Source organism: Ylistrum balloti, unplaced genomic scaffold (assembly GCF_031769215.1).
Source record: "Ylistrum balloti isolate Yb309-2 unplaced genomic scaffold, AGI_CSIRO_Ybal_v1 Utg370236, whole genome shotgun sequence".
Lineage (NCBI taxonomy): Eukaryota > Metazoa > Mollusca > Bivalvia > Pectinida > Pectinidae > Ylistrum > Ylistrum balloti.
This window is the reverse complement of record NW_026782193.1, coordinates 85060-104274: the sequence shown is the minus strand read 5'-3', so window position 1 is coordinate 104274 and position 19215 is coordinate 85060. Positions and strand designations below refer to the sequence as shown.

The 19215-nt window shown below is 34.7% G+C and overlaps 1 protein-coding gene across 1 annotated transcript in view; it reads left to right on the top strand.

Moving 5' to 3' along the window:
- The window catches only part of LOC132552093 (gonadotropin-releasing hormone receptor-like), a 91078-nt gene extending 72190 nt beyond the window's left edge, over positions 1–18888 (top strand). The window contains exon 3 of the mRNA XM_060216235.1: positions 18521–18888. Within this exon, the coding sequence (XP_060072218.1) occupies positions 18521–18888 (368 nt within the window). The remainder of the gene's footprint in view (positions 1–18520) is intronic.
- Positions 18889–19215: the final 327 nt, after the last annotated feature.

Genomic DNA, 19215 nt, shown 5'->3' with positions numbered 1-19215 from the left:
CGCTTCGCGGTATTGTGGTCTCGCGTCGCGGTATCGTTGTCTCGCTTCGCGGTATCGTAGCCTCGCTTCGCGGTATCGTTGTCGCGCTTCGCGATATCGTGGTGTCGCTTTTCGGTATTGTAGCCTCTCTTCGCCGTATTGTAGTCTCGCTTCGCAGTATCGTAGCCTCGCTTCGCGGTATCGTTGTCGCGCTTCACGATATCGTGGTCTCGCTCCCTGGTATCGTAGTCTCGCTTCGCGGTATCGTTGTCGCGCTTCGCTTTATCGTTGTCGCGCTTCGCGATATCGTGATGTCGCTTCGCGGTATCGTAGTCTCGCTTCGCGGTATCGTTGTCGCGCTTCGCCGTATCGTTGTCGCGCTTCGCGATATCGTGGTGTCGCTTCGCGGTATCGTAGTCTCGCTCCGCGGTATCGTAGTCTCGCTTCGCTATATCGTAGTCTCGCTTCGCTATATCGCGGTCTTTCATTATCGCGTTCCATTAAAGAAAGCGATATCATTACGTGCCGAATCAGCCACCGTACTTACCCTTGATACTACGAACAAACAATAATTACCATTGTCTATTATTGTGCCATGGGTGATCTCACTATTCACTGTTACACATTCTACAACATATAACCGAGGTCAACTGACAAGTTTACTCACGTGTTTAAGAGTTACCATGTTACAATCTTATACACCTGAAATTAGATTATGAATATAATTCCTAAAATAGGGATGACGATGCACGTCTGTTTGGTGTAATACCCCAAAACCATGACTGTTTCATATTCAATAGTACGACTTGTTCTAGCCTATCACATTCCCTCAGATAATAACCAGCTTGCCCGTGTGGTAATGGTGCTATATATTTTTCTTGTGGTATCAGTGTCCAGCAGGCAGGGCACATATCTCTTCATTGTAGTCACTAAATCAAATTGTCATTAAGGTTGATAATTTTTAAAAAATTCGTTTTCTTTTCCCTTTCTTTTTTCTCAATGATGATAAAATGAATTTATGATAATTATATCACCATATTTTACGTCAGCTAGTCAAGATAACAAATTCTTCCGCTCCTTAACTGTCTTTGAGATCTAAAAATGGCTTCGATGTGAGAAAAGCCAGATCACACATTCTAAAATTCAATAGTCAGATCACAGCCTCTAAATATCAGTAAATGGTCAGATCATAGTCTCTAAATATCAGTAAATAGTCAGATCACAGCCTCTAAATATCAGTAAATAGTCAGATCATAACCTCTAAATATCAGTAAATAGTCAGATCATAACCTCTAAATATCAGTAAATAGTCAGATCATAGTCTCTAAATATCAGTAAATAGTCAGATCATAGCCTCTAAATATCAGTAAATAGTCAGATCATAGTCTCTAAATATCAGTAAATAGTCCTATCATAGTCTCTAAATATCAGTAAATAGTCAGATCATAGTCTCTAAATATCAGTAAACAGTCCTATCATAGTCTTTAAATATCAGTAAATAGTCAGATCATAGTCTCTAAATATCACTAAATAGTCAGATCACAGCCTCTAAATATCAGTAAATAGTCAGATCATAACCTCTAAATATCAGTAAATAGTCAGATCATAGTCTCTAAATATCAGTAAATAGTCAGATCATAACCTCTAAATATCAGTAAATAGTCAGATCATAGTCTTTAAATATCAGTAAATAGTCAGATCATAGTCTTTAAATATCAGTAAATGGTCAGATCATAGTCTCTAAATATCACTAAATGGTCAATACATAGTCTCTAAATATCAGTAAATAGTCAGATCATAGTCTCTAAATATCAGTAAACAGTCCTATCATAGTCTCTAAATATCAGTAAATAGTCAGATCATAACCTCTAAATATCAGTAAATAGTCAGATCATAGTCTCTAAATATCAGTAAACAGTCCTATCATAGTCTCAAAATATCAGTAAATAGTCAGATCATAGTCTTTAAATATCAGTAAATGGTCAGATCACAGCCTCTAAATATCAGTAAACAGTCCTATCATAGTCTCTAAATATCAGTAAATAGTCAGATCATAACCTCTAAATATCAGTAAATAGTCAGATCATAGTCTCTAAATATCAGTAAACAGTCCTATCATAGTCTCTAAATATCAGTAAATAGTCCTATCATAAATATCAGTAAAAAGTCAGATCATAGTCTCTAAATATCAGTAAATAGTCCTATCATAGTCTCTAAATATCAGTAAATAGTCAGATCATAACCTCTAAATATCAGTAAATAGTCCTATCATAGTCTCTAAATATCAGTAAATAGTCAGATCATAACCTCTAAATATCAGTAAATAGTCAGATCATAACCTCTAAATATCAGTAAATAGTCAAATCACGGCCTCTAAATATCAGTAAACAGTCCTATCATAGTCTCTAAATATCAGTAAATAGTCAGATCATAGTCTCTAAATATCAGTAAATAGTCCTATCATAGTCTCTAAATATCAGTAAATAGTCAGATCATAACCTCTAAATATCAGTAAATAGTCAAATCACGGCCTCTAAATATCAGTAAACAGTCCTATCATAGTCTCTAAATATCAGTAAATAGTCAGATCATAACCTCTAAATATCAGTAAATAGTCAGATCATAACCTCTAAATATCAGTAAATAGTCAGATCACAGCCTCTAAATATCAGTAAATAGTCAGATCATAGTCTCTAAATATCAGTAAATAGTCAGATCATAGTCTCTAAATATCAGTAAATAGTCAGATCATAGTCTCTAAATATCAGTAAATAGTCAGATCATAACCTCTAAATATCAGTAAATAGTCAGATCATAACCTCTAAATATCAGTAAATAGTCAGATCATAGTCTCTAAATATCAGTAAATAGTCCTATCATAGTCTCTAAATATCAGTAAATAGTCAGATCATAACCTCTAAATATCAGTAAATAGTCAGATCATAACCTCTAAATATCAGTAAATAGTCAAATCACGGCCTCTAAATATCAGTAAATAGTCAGATCACAGCCTCTAAATATCAGTAAACAGTCCTATCATAGTCTCTAAATATCAGTAAATAGTCAGATCATAGTCTCTAAATATCAGTAAATAGTCAGATCATAACCTCTAAATATCAGTAAATAGTCAGATCATAACCTCTAAATATCAGTAAATAGTCAGATCATAGTCTCTAAATATCAGTAAATAGTCCTATCATAGTCTCTAAATATCAGTAAATAGTCAGATCATAACCTCTAAATATCAGTAAATAGTCAGATCATAACCTCTAAATATCAGTAAATAGTCAAATCACGGCCTCTAAATATCAGTAAATAGTCAGATCACAGCCTCTAAATATCAGTAAACAGTCCTATCATAGTCTCTAAATATCAGTAAATAGTCAGATCACAGCCTCTAAATATCAGTAAATAGTCAGATCATAGTCTCTAAATATCAGTAAATAGTCAGATCATAGTCTCTAAATATCAGTAAATAGTCAGATCACAGCCTCTAAATATCAGTAAATAGTCAGATCATAACCTCTAAATATCAGTAAATAGTCAGATCATAACCTCTAAATATCAGTAAATAGTCAGATCATAACCTCTAAATATCAGTAAATAGTCAGATCATAGTCTCTAAATAACAGTAAATGGTCAATACATAGTCTCTAAATATCAGTAAATAGTCAGATCATAGTCTCTAAATATCAGTAAATAGTCAGATCATAACCTCTAAATATCAGTAAATAGTCAGATCATAGTCTTTAAATATCAGTAAATGGTCAATACATAGTCTCTAAATATCAGTAAATAGTCAGATCATAGTCTTTAAATATCAGTAAATAGTCAGATCATAGTCTTTAAATATCAGTAAATGGTCAATACATAGTCTCTAAATATCAGTAAATAGTCAGATCACAGCCTCTAAATATCAGTAAATAGTCAGATCACAGCCTCTAAATATCAGTAAATAGTCAGATCATAGTCTCTAAATATCAGTAAATAGTCAGATCATAACCTCTAAATATCAGTAAATAGTCAGATCATAACCTCTAAATATCAGTAAATAGTCAGATCATAGTCTCAAAATATCAGTAAATAGTCAGATCATAGTCTCTAAATATCAGTAAATAGTCAGATCATAGTCTCTAAATATCAGTAAATAGTCAGATCATAGTCTCTAAATATCAGTAAATAGTCAGATCATAGTCTCTAAATATCAGTAAATAGTCAGATCATAGTCTCTAAATATCAGTAAATAGTCAGATCATAGTCTCTAAATATCAGTAAATAGTCAGATCATAACCTCTAAATATCAGTAAATAGTCAGATCATAGTCTCTAAATATCAGTAAATAGTCAGATCATAGTCTCTAAATATCAGTAAATAGTCAGATCATAGTTTCTAAATATCAGTAAATAGTCCGTTCATAACCTCTAAATATCAGTAAATAGTCAGATCATAACCTCTAAATATCAGTAAATAGTCAGATCATAGTCTCTAAATATCAGTAAATAGTCAGATCATAAACTCTAAATATCACTAAATAGTCAGATCATAGTCTCTAAATATCAGTAAATAGTCAGATCATAGTCTCTAAATATCAGTAAATAGTCAGATCATAGTCTCTAAATATCAGTAAATAGTCAGATCATAGTCTCTAAATATCAGTAAATAGTCAGATCACAGCCTCTAAATATCAGTAAATAGTCAGATCATAACCTCTAAATATCAGTAAATAGTCAGATCATAACCTCTAAATATCAGTAAATAGTCCTATCATAACCTCTAAATATCAGTAAATAGTCAGATCACAGCCTCTCAATTTCAGTAAATAGTCAGATCATAGTCTCTAAATATCAGTAAATAGTCAGATCATAACCTCTAAATATCAGTAAATAGTCAGATCATAGTCTTTAAATATCAGTAAATGGTCAATACATAGTCTCTAAATATCAGTAAATAGTCAGATCATAGTCTCTAAATATCAGTAAATAGTCAGATCACAGCCTCTAAATATCAGTAAATAGTCAGATCATAACCTCTAAATATCAGTAAATAGTCAGATCATAACCTCTAAATATCACTAAATAGTCAGATCACAGCCTCTAAATATCAGTAAATAGTCAGATCATAACCTCTAAATATCACTAAATAGTCAGATCACAGCCTCTAAATATCAGTAAATAGTCAGATCATAACCTCTAAATATCACTAAATAGTCAGATCACAGCCTCTAAATATCAGTAAATAGTCAGATCATAACCTCTAAATATCACTAAATAGTCAGATCACAGCCTCTAAATATCAGTAAATAGTCAGATCATAACCTCTAAATATCACTAAATAGTCAGATCATAGTCTTTAAATATCAGTAAATAGTCAGATCATAACCTCTAAATATCACTAAATAGTCAGATCACAGCCTCTAAATATCAGTAAATAGTCAGATCATAACCTCTAAATATCACTAAATAGTCAGATCACAGCCTCTAAATATCAGTAAATAGTCAGATTATAACCTCTAAATATCACTAAATAGTCAGATCACAGCCTCTAAATATCAGTAAATAGTCAGATCATAACCTCTAAATATCACTAAATAGTCAGATCACAGCCTCTAAATATCAGTAAATAGTCAGATCATAACCTCTAAATATCAGTAAATAGTCAGATCATAACCTCTAAATATCACTAAATAGTCAGATCACAGCCTCTAAATATCAATAAATAGTCAGATCATAACCTCTAAATATCAGTAAATAGTCAGATCATAACCTCTAAATATCAGTAAATAGTCAGATCATAGTCTCTAAATATCAGTAAATAGTCAGATCATAGCCTCTAAATATCAGTAAATAGTCAGATCATAACCTCTAAATATCAGTAAATAGTCAGATCATAACCTCTAAATATCAGTAAATAGTCAGATCATAGTCTCTAGATATCAGTAAATAGTCAGATCATAACCTCTAAATATCAGTAAATAGTCAGATCATAACCTCTAAATATCAGTAAATAGTCAGATCACAGCCTCTAAATATCAGTAAATAGTCAGATTATAACCTCTAAATATCAGTAAATATTCTGGTCATGACCTATTAACACCACAAAATAGTAGAAATGATGCTGTCATATTAAACAAAAGAGGTTTTAAGCTACTTTCAAAAAGTTAACGGAGCTAATTATGCTGCTTAACGTAACGCAAACTACATGGTTCTGTGTCTAATTACGACCATGCATACACATATAATGAGACGATGTAATGAAATATGGCCTGTCCCGGCTTGTTCGAGAACTAGCTCTCTCTCTCAATTTATTCCGACCTGGCTAAAGTTCACCTTCTTGGGTCCGCCCCTCAGATCCGAAGTAGCCGAAACGAACCAATCATATCAGATTAGTTCCGCCTCGCCAAGGGGCAGTTGAGATCATCCCTGGTTGAAATACTTTCATCTGCACAGAAGACTATTTCATAGGCGTTCTTCCTATTCCCTATTAGCCAGGCCCCTTGTCAAATCACCAATTTACACAAAACTGATTCCCCCTTACTCAACGGGACAAGTTCGGATTTCATGGGAAGCTTTTGAAGAAAAATGTACAAAATCCTCAACTTATGTTCTTCTGGAATTACTCTTCTTGTGTTTGTTTTATTTCTACCCATTCTAACTGTATAAATGATCATCCTGGTCCGGTGTTTAGTTTTACTGAAATGAGTTTTGTTATCTGTTCGTTCTTTTGGTGAGCAGGCGGAGTAGACGTGATTGTGTTACCTGATCGGAATAATTAATCACTCTGATTTTGTTGTTATCAGACCAAAACATTTCCGATAAACTATACATACAAATGTAACCCCTACTTATATGGGTTCTTCTGACGAAATTGTGACTTGATCGAGACAGAAAGTTTTTTTAAAAATCTGCACTGTTTCCCTTATTGGACCTCGCCCCTTTTGCCACAGAGGGACGAGACCTACCGTTTATACAAAACTGACTTCCATTCATCTAAGGATACTTCAGACCTAACTAAGAATCCCTTACATAAGAAATTTAAAGAATTTTTTAAAGTTCCTTTTTTTTCTTTTCTTTTTGTCCCGGCCCTCAGTACCTCGGGGATTCAGACCCACTCTTATACAAAATCACCTTCTCCCAAAGAAGGTTCTGACTAAAACTGATCCGCTTGATAAAAAATGGACGGACGGACGGACGGACAGACAACGGACACCGCACCTTGGCATAAACTCGCCGGTCTTTCGGAAAAGAAGCATAAGATAGTGAAATGTTAAGGGATTGAGGTAAAATCTTGGTCTGTGAGAGTTTAAAGGACTATAAAACACCAAGTCTGTTTTATCTGCCAATGGAACATGTGATAGATTTTAAACTATGGCATCAAAAACTCCGTTTCTACTTGCGGTGCGTATCTTGTATTGCTCTATTTGTTTAATAAGGATTTGTAAATTAAAACAGTTTGAACAACAATTGTACATAAAGGTTTTGATTAATTCTGATGGATAGCACGTGTAAACGCTGGCATGTTGGTGGTTTGGCTAAACGTTCCATCAGGTATTGACACCATAATGTTGTACAATGTCTGAGTGATGTGGTCGGAATTCCGAGGATCATAACATCAACAGAAATTCCAGTTCGTAAAGAGGATCTTTATCGACTTCACTAATCATTTTTGCTGATACCGTAACCATGGCGAGACTTGATGTAATCATACGCCCAAATGATCATAAAATAAAATATCTAACGACTTAAAAAAAGATGTTAAGTCTAAACAGCGGGTGACAGCTGTTATATTTGACCTTAGCTGTGACCGGCTGGTTATTTATAGTAACATGAATATCTGGTTTAGAATTTTTACCACTGTTGTTAATTGTCTATAAGCTATGTTTGCATTAATGATCTCGGCATGTTGGCATATACAGTCAGAATGAAATAAAACAAGACATCAAGACATGATTGATCGACAAATGATAAATATATAGGAATTATTCACTGTCTACTGACGATGATAAATATGTAGGAATTATCCACTGTCTACGGACAATGATAAATATATAGGAATTATCCACTGTCTACTGACGATGATAAATATGTAGGAATTATCCAGTCTACGGACGATGATAAATATGTAGGAATTATCCACTGTCTACTGACGATGATAAATATGTAGGAATTATCCACTGTCTACTGACGATGATAAATATATAGGAATTATTCACTGTCTACTGACGATGATAAATATGTAGGAATTATCCACTGTCTACTGACGATGATAAATATGTAGGAATTATCCACTGTCTACTGACGATGATAAATATATAGGAATTATTCACTGTCTACTGACGATGATAAATATGTAGGAATTATCCACTGTCTACTGACGATGATAAATATGTAGGAATTATCCACTGTCTACTGACGATGATAAATATGTAGGAATTATCCACTGTCTACTGACGATGATAAATATGTAGGAATTATCCAGTCTACTGACGATGATAAATATGTAGGAATTATCCACTGTCTACTGACGATGATAAATATATAGGAATTATCCAGTCTACTGACGATGATAAATATATAGGAATTATCCACTGTCTACTGACGATGATAAATATGTAGGAATTATCCACTGTCTACTGACGATGATAAATATGTAGGAATTATCCACTGTCTACTGACGATGATAAATATATAGGAATTATTCACTGTCTACGGACGATGATAAATATATAGGAATTATCCACTGTCTACGGACAATGATAAATATGTAGGAATTATCCACTGTCTACGGACAATGATAAATATGTAGGAATTATCTACTGTCTACGGACGATGATAAATATATAGGAATTATCCACTGTCTACTGACGATGATAAATATGTAGGAATTATCCACTGTCTACTGACGATGATAAATATGTAGGAATTATCCAGTCTACTGACGATGATAAATATATAGGAATTATTCACTGTCTACGGACGATGATAAATATATAGGAATTATCCACTGTCTACTGACGATGATAAATATGTAGGAATTATCCACTGTCTACTGACGATGATAAATATGTAGGAATTATCCACTGTCTACTGACGATGATAAATATGTAGGAATTATCCACTGTCTACTGACGATGATAAATATGTAGGAATTATCCACTGTCTACTGACGATGATAAATATGTAGGAATTATCCACTGTCTACTGACGATGATAAATATGTAGGAATTATCCACTGTCTACTGACGATGATAAATATGTAGGAATTATCCACTGTCTACTGACGATGATAAATATGTAGGAATTATCCACTGTCTACTGACGATGATAAATATATAGGAATTATTCACTGTCTACGGACGATGATAAATATATAGGAATTATCCACTGTCTACGGACAATGATAAATATGTAGGAATTATCCACTGTCTACTGACGATGATAAATATGTAGGAATTATCCAGTCTACTGACGATGATAAATATATAGGAATTATCCACTGTCTACTGACGATGATAAATATGTAGGAATTATTCACTGTCTACTGACGATGATAAATATGTAGGAATTATCCACTGTCTACTGACGATGATAAATATGTAGGAATTATCCACTGTCTACTGACGATGATAAATATGTAGGAATTATCCACTGTCTACTGACGATGATAAATATGTAGGAATTATCCACTGTCTACTGACGATGATAAATATATAGGAATTATCCAGTCTACTGACGATGATAAATATATAGGAATTATCCAGTCTACTGACGATGATAAATATGTAGGAATTATTCACTGTCTACGGACGATGATAAATATGTAGGAATTATCCACTGTCTACTGACGATGATAAATATGTAGGAATTATCCACTGTCTACGGACAATGATAAATATATAGGAATTATTCACTGTCTACTGACGATGATAAATATGTAGGAATTATCCACTGTCTACGGACAATGATAAATATATAGGAATTATCCACTGTCTACTGACGATGGTAAATATGTAGGAATTATCCACTGTCTACGGACAATGATAAATATGTAGGAATTATTCACTGTCTACTGACGATGATAAATATGTAGGAATTATCCACTGTCTACGGACGATGATAAATATATAGGAATTATCCACTGTCTACTGACGATGATAAATATATAGGAATTATCCAGTCTACTGACGATGATAAATATATAGGAAGTATCCACTGTCTACGGACGATGATAAATATATAGGAATTATCCACTGTCTACGGACGATGATAAATATATAGGAAGTATCTACTGTCTACTGACGATGATAAATATATAGGAATTATCCACTGTCTACTGACGATGATAAATATATAGGAATTATCCACTGTCTACGGACGATGATAAATATATAGGAATTATCCAGTCTACGGACGATGATAAATATGTAGGAATTATCCACTGTCTACTGACGATGATAAATATATAGGAATTATCCACTGTCTACGGACGATGATAAATATATAGGAATTATCCACTGTCTACGGACGATGATAAATATATAGGAATTATCCAGTCTACGGACGATGATAAATATATAGGAATTATCCACTGTCTACTGACGATGATAAATATATAGGAATTATCCACTGTCTACGGACGATGATAAATATGTAGGAATTATCCACTGTCTACTGACGATGATAAATATATAGGAATTATCTACTGTCTACTGACAATGATAAATATATAGGAATTATCCACTGTCTACGGACAATGATAAATATGTAGGAATTATCCAGTCTACTGACGATGATAAATATGTAGGAATTATCCACTGTCTACGGACGATGATAAATATGTAGGAATTATTCACTGTCTACGGACGATGATAAATATATAGGAATTATCCACTGTCTACGGACAATGATAAATATGTAGGAATTATCCACTGTCTACTGACGATGATAAATATGTAGGAATTATCCACTGTCTACGGACGATGATAAATATGTAGGAATTATCCACTGTCTACTGACGATGATAAATATGTAGGAATTATCCACTGTCTACGGACGATGATAAATATATAGGAATTATCCACTGTCTACGGACGATGATAAATATATAGGAATTATCCACTGTCTACGGACGATGATAAATATGTAGGAATTATCCACTGTCTACTGACGATGATAAATATGTAGGAATTATCCACTGTCTACGGACAATGATAAATATATAGGAATTATTCACTGTCTACTGACGATGATAAATATGTAGGAATTATCCACTGTCTACGGACAATGATAAATATATAGGAATTATCCACTGTCTACTGACGATGGTAAATATGTAGGAATTATCCACTGTCTACGGACAATGATAAATATGTAGGAATTATTCACTGTCTACTGACGATGATAAATATGTAGGAATTATCCACTGTCTACGGACGATGATAAATATATAGGAATTATCCACTGTCTACTGACGATGATAAATATATAGGAATTATCCAGTCTACTGACGATGATAAATATATAGGAAGTATCCACTGTCTACGGACGATGATAAATATATAGGAATTATCCACTGTCTACGGACGATGATAAATATATAGGAATTATCCAGTCTACTGACGATGATAAATATATAGGAAGTATCCACTGTCTACGGACGATGATAAATATATAGGAATTATCCAGTCTACTGACGATGATAAATATATAGGAAGTATCCACTGTCTACGGACGATGATAAATATATAGGAATTATCCACTGTCTACTGACGATGATAAATATGTAGGAATTATCCACTGTCTACGGACGATGATAAATATATAGGAATTATCCACTGTCTACTGACGATGATAAATATGTAGGAATTATCCACTGTCTACTGACGATGATAAATATATAGGAAGTATCTACTGTCTACTGACGATGATAAATATATAGGAATTATCCACTGTCTACTGACGATGATAAATATATAGGAATTATCCACTGTCTACGGACGATGATAAATATATAGGAATTATCCAGTCTACGGACGATGATAAATATGTAGGAATTATCCACTGTCTACTGACGATGATAAATATATAGGAATTATCCACTGTCTACGGACGATGATAAATATATAGGAATTATCCACTGTCTACGGACGATGATAAATATATAGGAATTATCCAGTCTACGGACGATGATAAATATGTAGGAATTATCCACTGTCTACTGACGATGATAAATATATAGGAATTATCCACTGTCTACGGACGATGATAAATATATAGGAATTATCCACTGTCTACTGACGATGATAAATATATAGGAATTATCTACTGTCTACTGACAATGATAAATATATAGGAATTATCCACTGTCTACGGACAATGATAAATATGTAGGAATTATCCAGTCTACTGACGATGATAAATATGTAGGAATTATCCACTGTCTACGGACGATGATAAATATGTAGGAATTATTCACTGTCTACGGACGATGATAAATATATAGGAATTATCCACTGTCTACGGACAATGATAAATATGTAGGAATTATCCACTGTCTACTGACGATGATAAATATGTAGGAATTATCCACTGTCTACGGACGATGATAAATATGTAGGAATTATCCACTGTCTACTGACGATGATAAATATGTAGGAATTATCCACTGTCTACGGACGATGATAAATATATAGGAATTATCCACTGTCTACTGACGATGATAAATATATAGGAATTATCCACTGTCTACGGACGATGATAAATATATAGGAATTATCTACTGTCTACTGACGATGATAAATATATAGGAATTATCCACTGTCTACTGACGATGATAAATATGTAGGAATTATCCACTGTCTACGGACGATGATAAATATATAGGCATTGACCACTGTCTACTGACGATGATAAATATATAGGAATTATCCACTGTGTACGGACAATGATAAATATATAGGAATTATCCACTGTCTACGGACGATGATAAATATATAGGAATTATCCACTGTCTACTGACGATGATAAATATGTAGGAATTATCCACTGTCTACGGACGATGATAAATATATAGGAATTATCCACTGTCTACTGACGATGATAAATATATAGGAATTATCTACTGTCTACTGACAATGATAAATATATAGGAATTATCCACTGTCTACGGACAATGATAAATATGTAGGAATTATCCAGTCTACTGACGATGATAAATATGTAGGAATTATCCACTGTCTACGGACGATGATAAATATGTAGGAATTATTCACTGTCTACGGACGATGATAAATATATAGGAATTATCCACTGTCTACGGACAATGATAAATATGTAGGAATTATCCACTGTCTACTGACGATGATAAATATGTAGGAATTATCCACTGTCTACGGACGATGATAAATATGTAGGAATTATCCACTGTCTACTGACGATGATAAATATGTAGGAATTATCCACTGTCTACGGACGATGATAAATATATAGGAATTATCCACTGTCTACTGACGATGATAAATATATAGGAATTATCCACTGTCTACGGACGATGATAAATATATAGGAATTATCTACTGTCTACTGACGATGATAAATATATAGGAATTATCCACTGTCTACTGACGATGATAAATATGTAGGAATTATCCACTGTCTACGGACGATGATAAATATATAGGCATTGACCACTGTCTACTGACGATGATAAATATATAGGAATTATCCACTGTGTACGGACAATGATAAATATATAGGAATTATCCACTGTCTACGGACGATGATAAATATATAGGAATTATCCACTGTCTACTGACGATGATAAATATGTAGGAATTATCCACTGTCTACTGACGATGATAAATATATAGGAATTATCCACTGTCTACTGACGATGATAAATATATAGGAATTATCCACTGTCTACTGACGATGATAAATATGTAGGAATTATCCAGTGTCTACGGACGATGATAAATATATAGGAATTATCCACTGTCTACTGACGATGATAAATATGTAGGAATTATCCAGTCTACGGACGATGATAAATATATAGGCATTGACCACTGTCTACTGACGATGATAAATATATAGGAATTATCCACTGTCTACTGACGATGATAAATATGTAGGAATTATCCAGTGTCTACGGACGATGATAAATATATAGGAATTATCCACTGTCTACTGACGATGATAAATATGTAGGAATTATCCAGTCTACTGACGATGATAAATATATAGGAATTATCCACTGTCTACTGACGATGATAAATATGTAGGAATTATCCACTGTCTACGGACGATGATAAATATATAGGAATTATCCACTGTCTACTGACGATGATAAATATGTAGGAATTATCCACTGTCTACTGACGATGATAAATATATAGGAATTATCCACTGTCTACTGACGATGATAAATATGTAGGAATTATCCACTGTCTACGGACGATGATAAATATATAGGCTTTGACCACTGTCTACTGACGATGATAAATATATAGGAATTATCCACTGTCTACGGACAATGATAAATATATAGGAATTATCCACTGTCTATTCATTTTGTAATTAAAAGTACAAATGTAGCCGATAAAAACACATTTATTATACTCTATGAAATGAATAAAATAATTTATTACTGCACAAATATTGAGAAAACAAGGTCAAACAAGAATGAATCGTCTCACTCCCATAGAAATGACGGGCTGATTTACTTGGTAATGGGAGAAAGTCTTCATTGTAATCAATAACATCATTGTAAGGCGGGGAAGGTTTCACAAATAACTCCGCAATGTTTCATTTTGGCATCATCAACTAAAGTTTTACCGTGTTTCCTAATTTTCTATTGACGTGTTGCAGTCCCCTAAGAGCCGTGATCCACCACGGTTCGGACAAATTGAGTACATTCAATTACTCATGACTATCAAACTCCTCGGAGAGACAGGTTGCGCTGCCAATATGTCTGTCTATACCTCGAAATATTTACAGACAAGGCGCTACAGACGTTTTCAAACATACGTATCAAAAAAAGAAACTAGTAATTCGTTCTATCATAGTGACTTTACATTCTTTATCAAATTAGCCAGTTACCTTTGTTTTAAAATAACGTATCATTGCTTTGTTTTACAACAATGCATGCATTCTTCCTTTTCAATATGTTTCTACAGGGTAAGGTAAGAAACTGTATTCCATTCATAAATGATGGCGATGGACACCAACTGGAAACCCGCCACTACATTTACATAACGTGGTATACAGGGTACCGCACAATACATGTACATAACGTGGTATACAGGGTACCGCACAATACATGTACATAACGTGGTATACAGAGTACCGCACAATACATGTACATTACGTGGTATACAGGGTACCGCACAATACATGTATATCACGTGATATACAGGGTACCGCACACTACATGTATATCACGTGATATACAGGGTACCGCACTCTACATGTATATAACGTGGTATACAGGGTACCGCACACTACATGTATAAAACGTGGTATACAGGGTACCGCACACTACATGTATAAAACGTGATATACAGGGTACTACCGCACTCTACATGTATATCACGTGGTATACAGGGTACCGCACTCTACATGTATATCACGTGGTATACAGGGTACCGCACTCTACATGTATATCACGTGGTATACAGGGTACCGCACAATACATGTATATCACGTGATATACAGGGTACCGCACTCTACATGTATATAACGTGGTATACAGGGTACCGCACACTACATGTATAAAACGTGGTATACAGGGTACCGCACAATACATGTACATAACGTGGTATACAAGGTACCGCACAATACATGTACATAACGTGATATACAGAGTACCGCACAATACATGTACATTACGTGGTATACAGGGTACCGCACAATACATGTATATCACGTGATATACAGGGTACCGCACACTACATGTATATCACGTGGTATACAGGGTACCGCACAATACATGTATATCACGTGATATACAGGGTACCGCACTCTACATGTATATAACGTGGTATACAGGGTACCGCACACTACATGTATAAAACGTGGTATACAGGGTACCGCACACTACATGTATAAAACGTGATATACAGGGTAACGCACTCTACATGTATATCACGTGGTATACAGGGTACCGCACTCTACATGTATATCACGTGGTATACAGGGTACCGCACTCTACATGTATATCACGTGGTATACAGGGTACCGCACAATACATGTATATAACGTGATATACAGGGTACCGCACTCTACATGTATAAAACGTGGTATACAGGGTACCGCACACTACATATATATCACGTGGTATACAGGGTACCGCACTCTACATGTATATAACGTGGTATACAGGGTACCGCACTCTACATGTATATCACGTGGTATACAGGGTACCGCACAATACATGTATATAACGTGATATACAGGGTACCGCACTCTACATGTATATAACGTGGTATACAGGGTACCGCACACTACATGTATAAAACGTGGTATACAGGGTACCGCACACTACATGTATAAAACGTGATATACAGGGTACCGCACACTAGATGTATATCACGTGGTATCTACTTATTTTTCAAAATCAAAGTAGACTGTTAGTAAAGATTGTGTTCCATGGATCAAGAATTTGTGTAAAATGCTTTGAGTGATAGCAGTTGGGTTGTGATATGGTGGTATATTACTTTATATGCAACATTTTAATCCGGAATGTGTGATTGAATATATCACAAAAATGCGTTAAAACCTTCGAGGAGCTTGAGAAGTTTGGAAAGTAAACATGGAGTAGTATTTTTGTGTGCTTGATGTGCGTACTTACACCCCTGATCCTGGACGGCTGTGATTGTCTCAGTCGGTTTTACGTTGTGGTGTTACGAGCTGTACATATGCTTAGTAAATAAAGAGTAGAAGTTGTGTAGATATTGTACTTCCGGTGTTGTGTGTGTCGATCATTCATAACATAGGTGCTTAAGAGACAAAATTGGATAGTTGTAGTTGTAGTGAAAATCAAATTGCTGCACGTGCACGCTACATGTTTGTGAAGTAACATATGTTGCTTGTGTTGCTTTCTATACCCTTTTGATAATGAAAAATATACATATATCATATTAATAACCATGTTTTGTAAGAGCGTGTCATGTATAAGTGATCAGATTAACGAGACGTAAAAAAGCCTCTTATGATAATACGTAGGCTGCCGACTTCATCTTATAAAACATAATGAACCGCACTAATCCTATATATATATATTTTATACAATCATCAAACTCAGGAAAGGTGACGTCACAAGTTATCGATCTGCTATTCCTACAATGTTACAATACTTACGGTGTTTTGAAACAAACTCTTTATCTGTTCAGCAACAAAATATCGTGTTTTTGTTTACTTGTTCAGCAATAGAGTATCATGTTTTTGTTTACCTGTTCAGCGATCGAGTATCGTGTTTTTATTTACCTGTTCAGCAATAGAGTGTCGTGTTTTTTTTACCTGTTCAGCAATAGAGTATCATGTTTTTGTTTACCTGTTCAGCAATAAAGTATCGTGTTTTTTTTACCTGTTCAGCAATAGAGTATCGTGTTTTTGTTTACCTGTTCAGCAATAGAGTATCATGTTTTTGTTTACCTGTTCAGCAATAGAGTATCATGTTTTTGTTTACCTGTTCAGCAATAGAGTATCGTGTTTTGTTTACCTGTTTAGCAATAGAGTATCGTGTTTTTGTCTACCTGTTCAGCAGTAGAGTATCATGTTTTTTTCACCTGTTCAGCAATGGAGTATCGTGTTTTTGTTTACCTGTTCAGCAATAGAGTATCATGTTTTGTTAACCTTATCAGCGATGGAGTATGATGTTTTTGCTACCTGTTCAAGACTTTTTACCTGCTGTGAATGTTAAATGCCGTCCGATAAAGGAGTAGTCCATTCCCTCACTCAATATAGGACCGAGTTGTGATGTTGATCGACTCCAGACCGAATGATTCAGTCTATATCAACTAGACCTGTGTCTAATGAACGTGACTACATCTGGTTTAATGTTGTGTGGACTCCATCAATGTGTTGTTAATGAACGTGACTACATCTGGTTTGATGTTGTGTGGACTCCATCAATGTGTTGTTAATGAACGTGACTACATCTGGTTTGATGTTGTGTGGACTCCATCAATGTGTTGTTAATGAACGTGACTACATCTGGTTTGATGTTGTGTGGACTCCATCAATGTGTTGTTAATGAACATGACTACATCTGGTTTAATGTTGTGTGGACTCCATCAATGTGTTGTTAATGAACGTGACTACATCTGGTTTGATGTTGTGTGGACTCCATCAATGTGTTGTTAATGAACATGACTACATCTGGTTTGATGTTGTGTGGACTCCATCAATGTGTTGTTAATGAACGTGACTACATCTGGTTTAATGTTGTGTGGACTCCATCAATGTGTTGTTAATGATTATAAAAAAATATACGAAGTGGAGGTTGAGAACATTCCTATTACTATTTTTTTCTGTTTTATTTTCAGGTAATGACATCACATCGAATGTAAACGACATCAGCAGGGGACAGGTCAGAAACAATCTGTTAAAGAAAGCCAAGAGAAAAGCATTGCGCATGTCCATTTTCATCGTCATCGCCTTTGTTGTTTGTTGGTTTCCTTACTACGTGCTTTTTACCGGGAATTCATTTGCTCAATGGAAAGAGTTAAGTCCGTCGTTGATGGCCGGATTGTCCACCATGGGTCTCTCCAACTCAATGCTGAATCCAATCATTTACGGCGCTTTCCAGTTGTGCAAGGTGCATAGACCAAGGTTAGTTTGGAGGACTATTATTTCAAAACCCAGGGCGTGTGATTCCGTCCTCTTCTTGATGAAAGAAGAGGAACACTTTTAGAATTAGAAATTGAAGGTCAGTGCCCTACCTGAAGTAACATGCAAAGGCCAATAGAGAGAATAACACCATATAAAGCTGCGTGAAGTCAATATAAAACCGAGCGCCGAGTGTCTAAAAGGCGATGTATCATTTAACAATGACAAAAAAACAGTGTAATTTGAGGGATGATAGGGGTTTGAGATTTTCTCGAAAGTTTCAGCTGATAAATGCATTTATGGTTTCTTAAATTATTTTCTTATGAAATAATCAAATGAGAATATAGCTCAGCAGCGAAGGATATATACGAGAGGGACGTGAGGGACATCTGTCTATAGAAGGATATATACG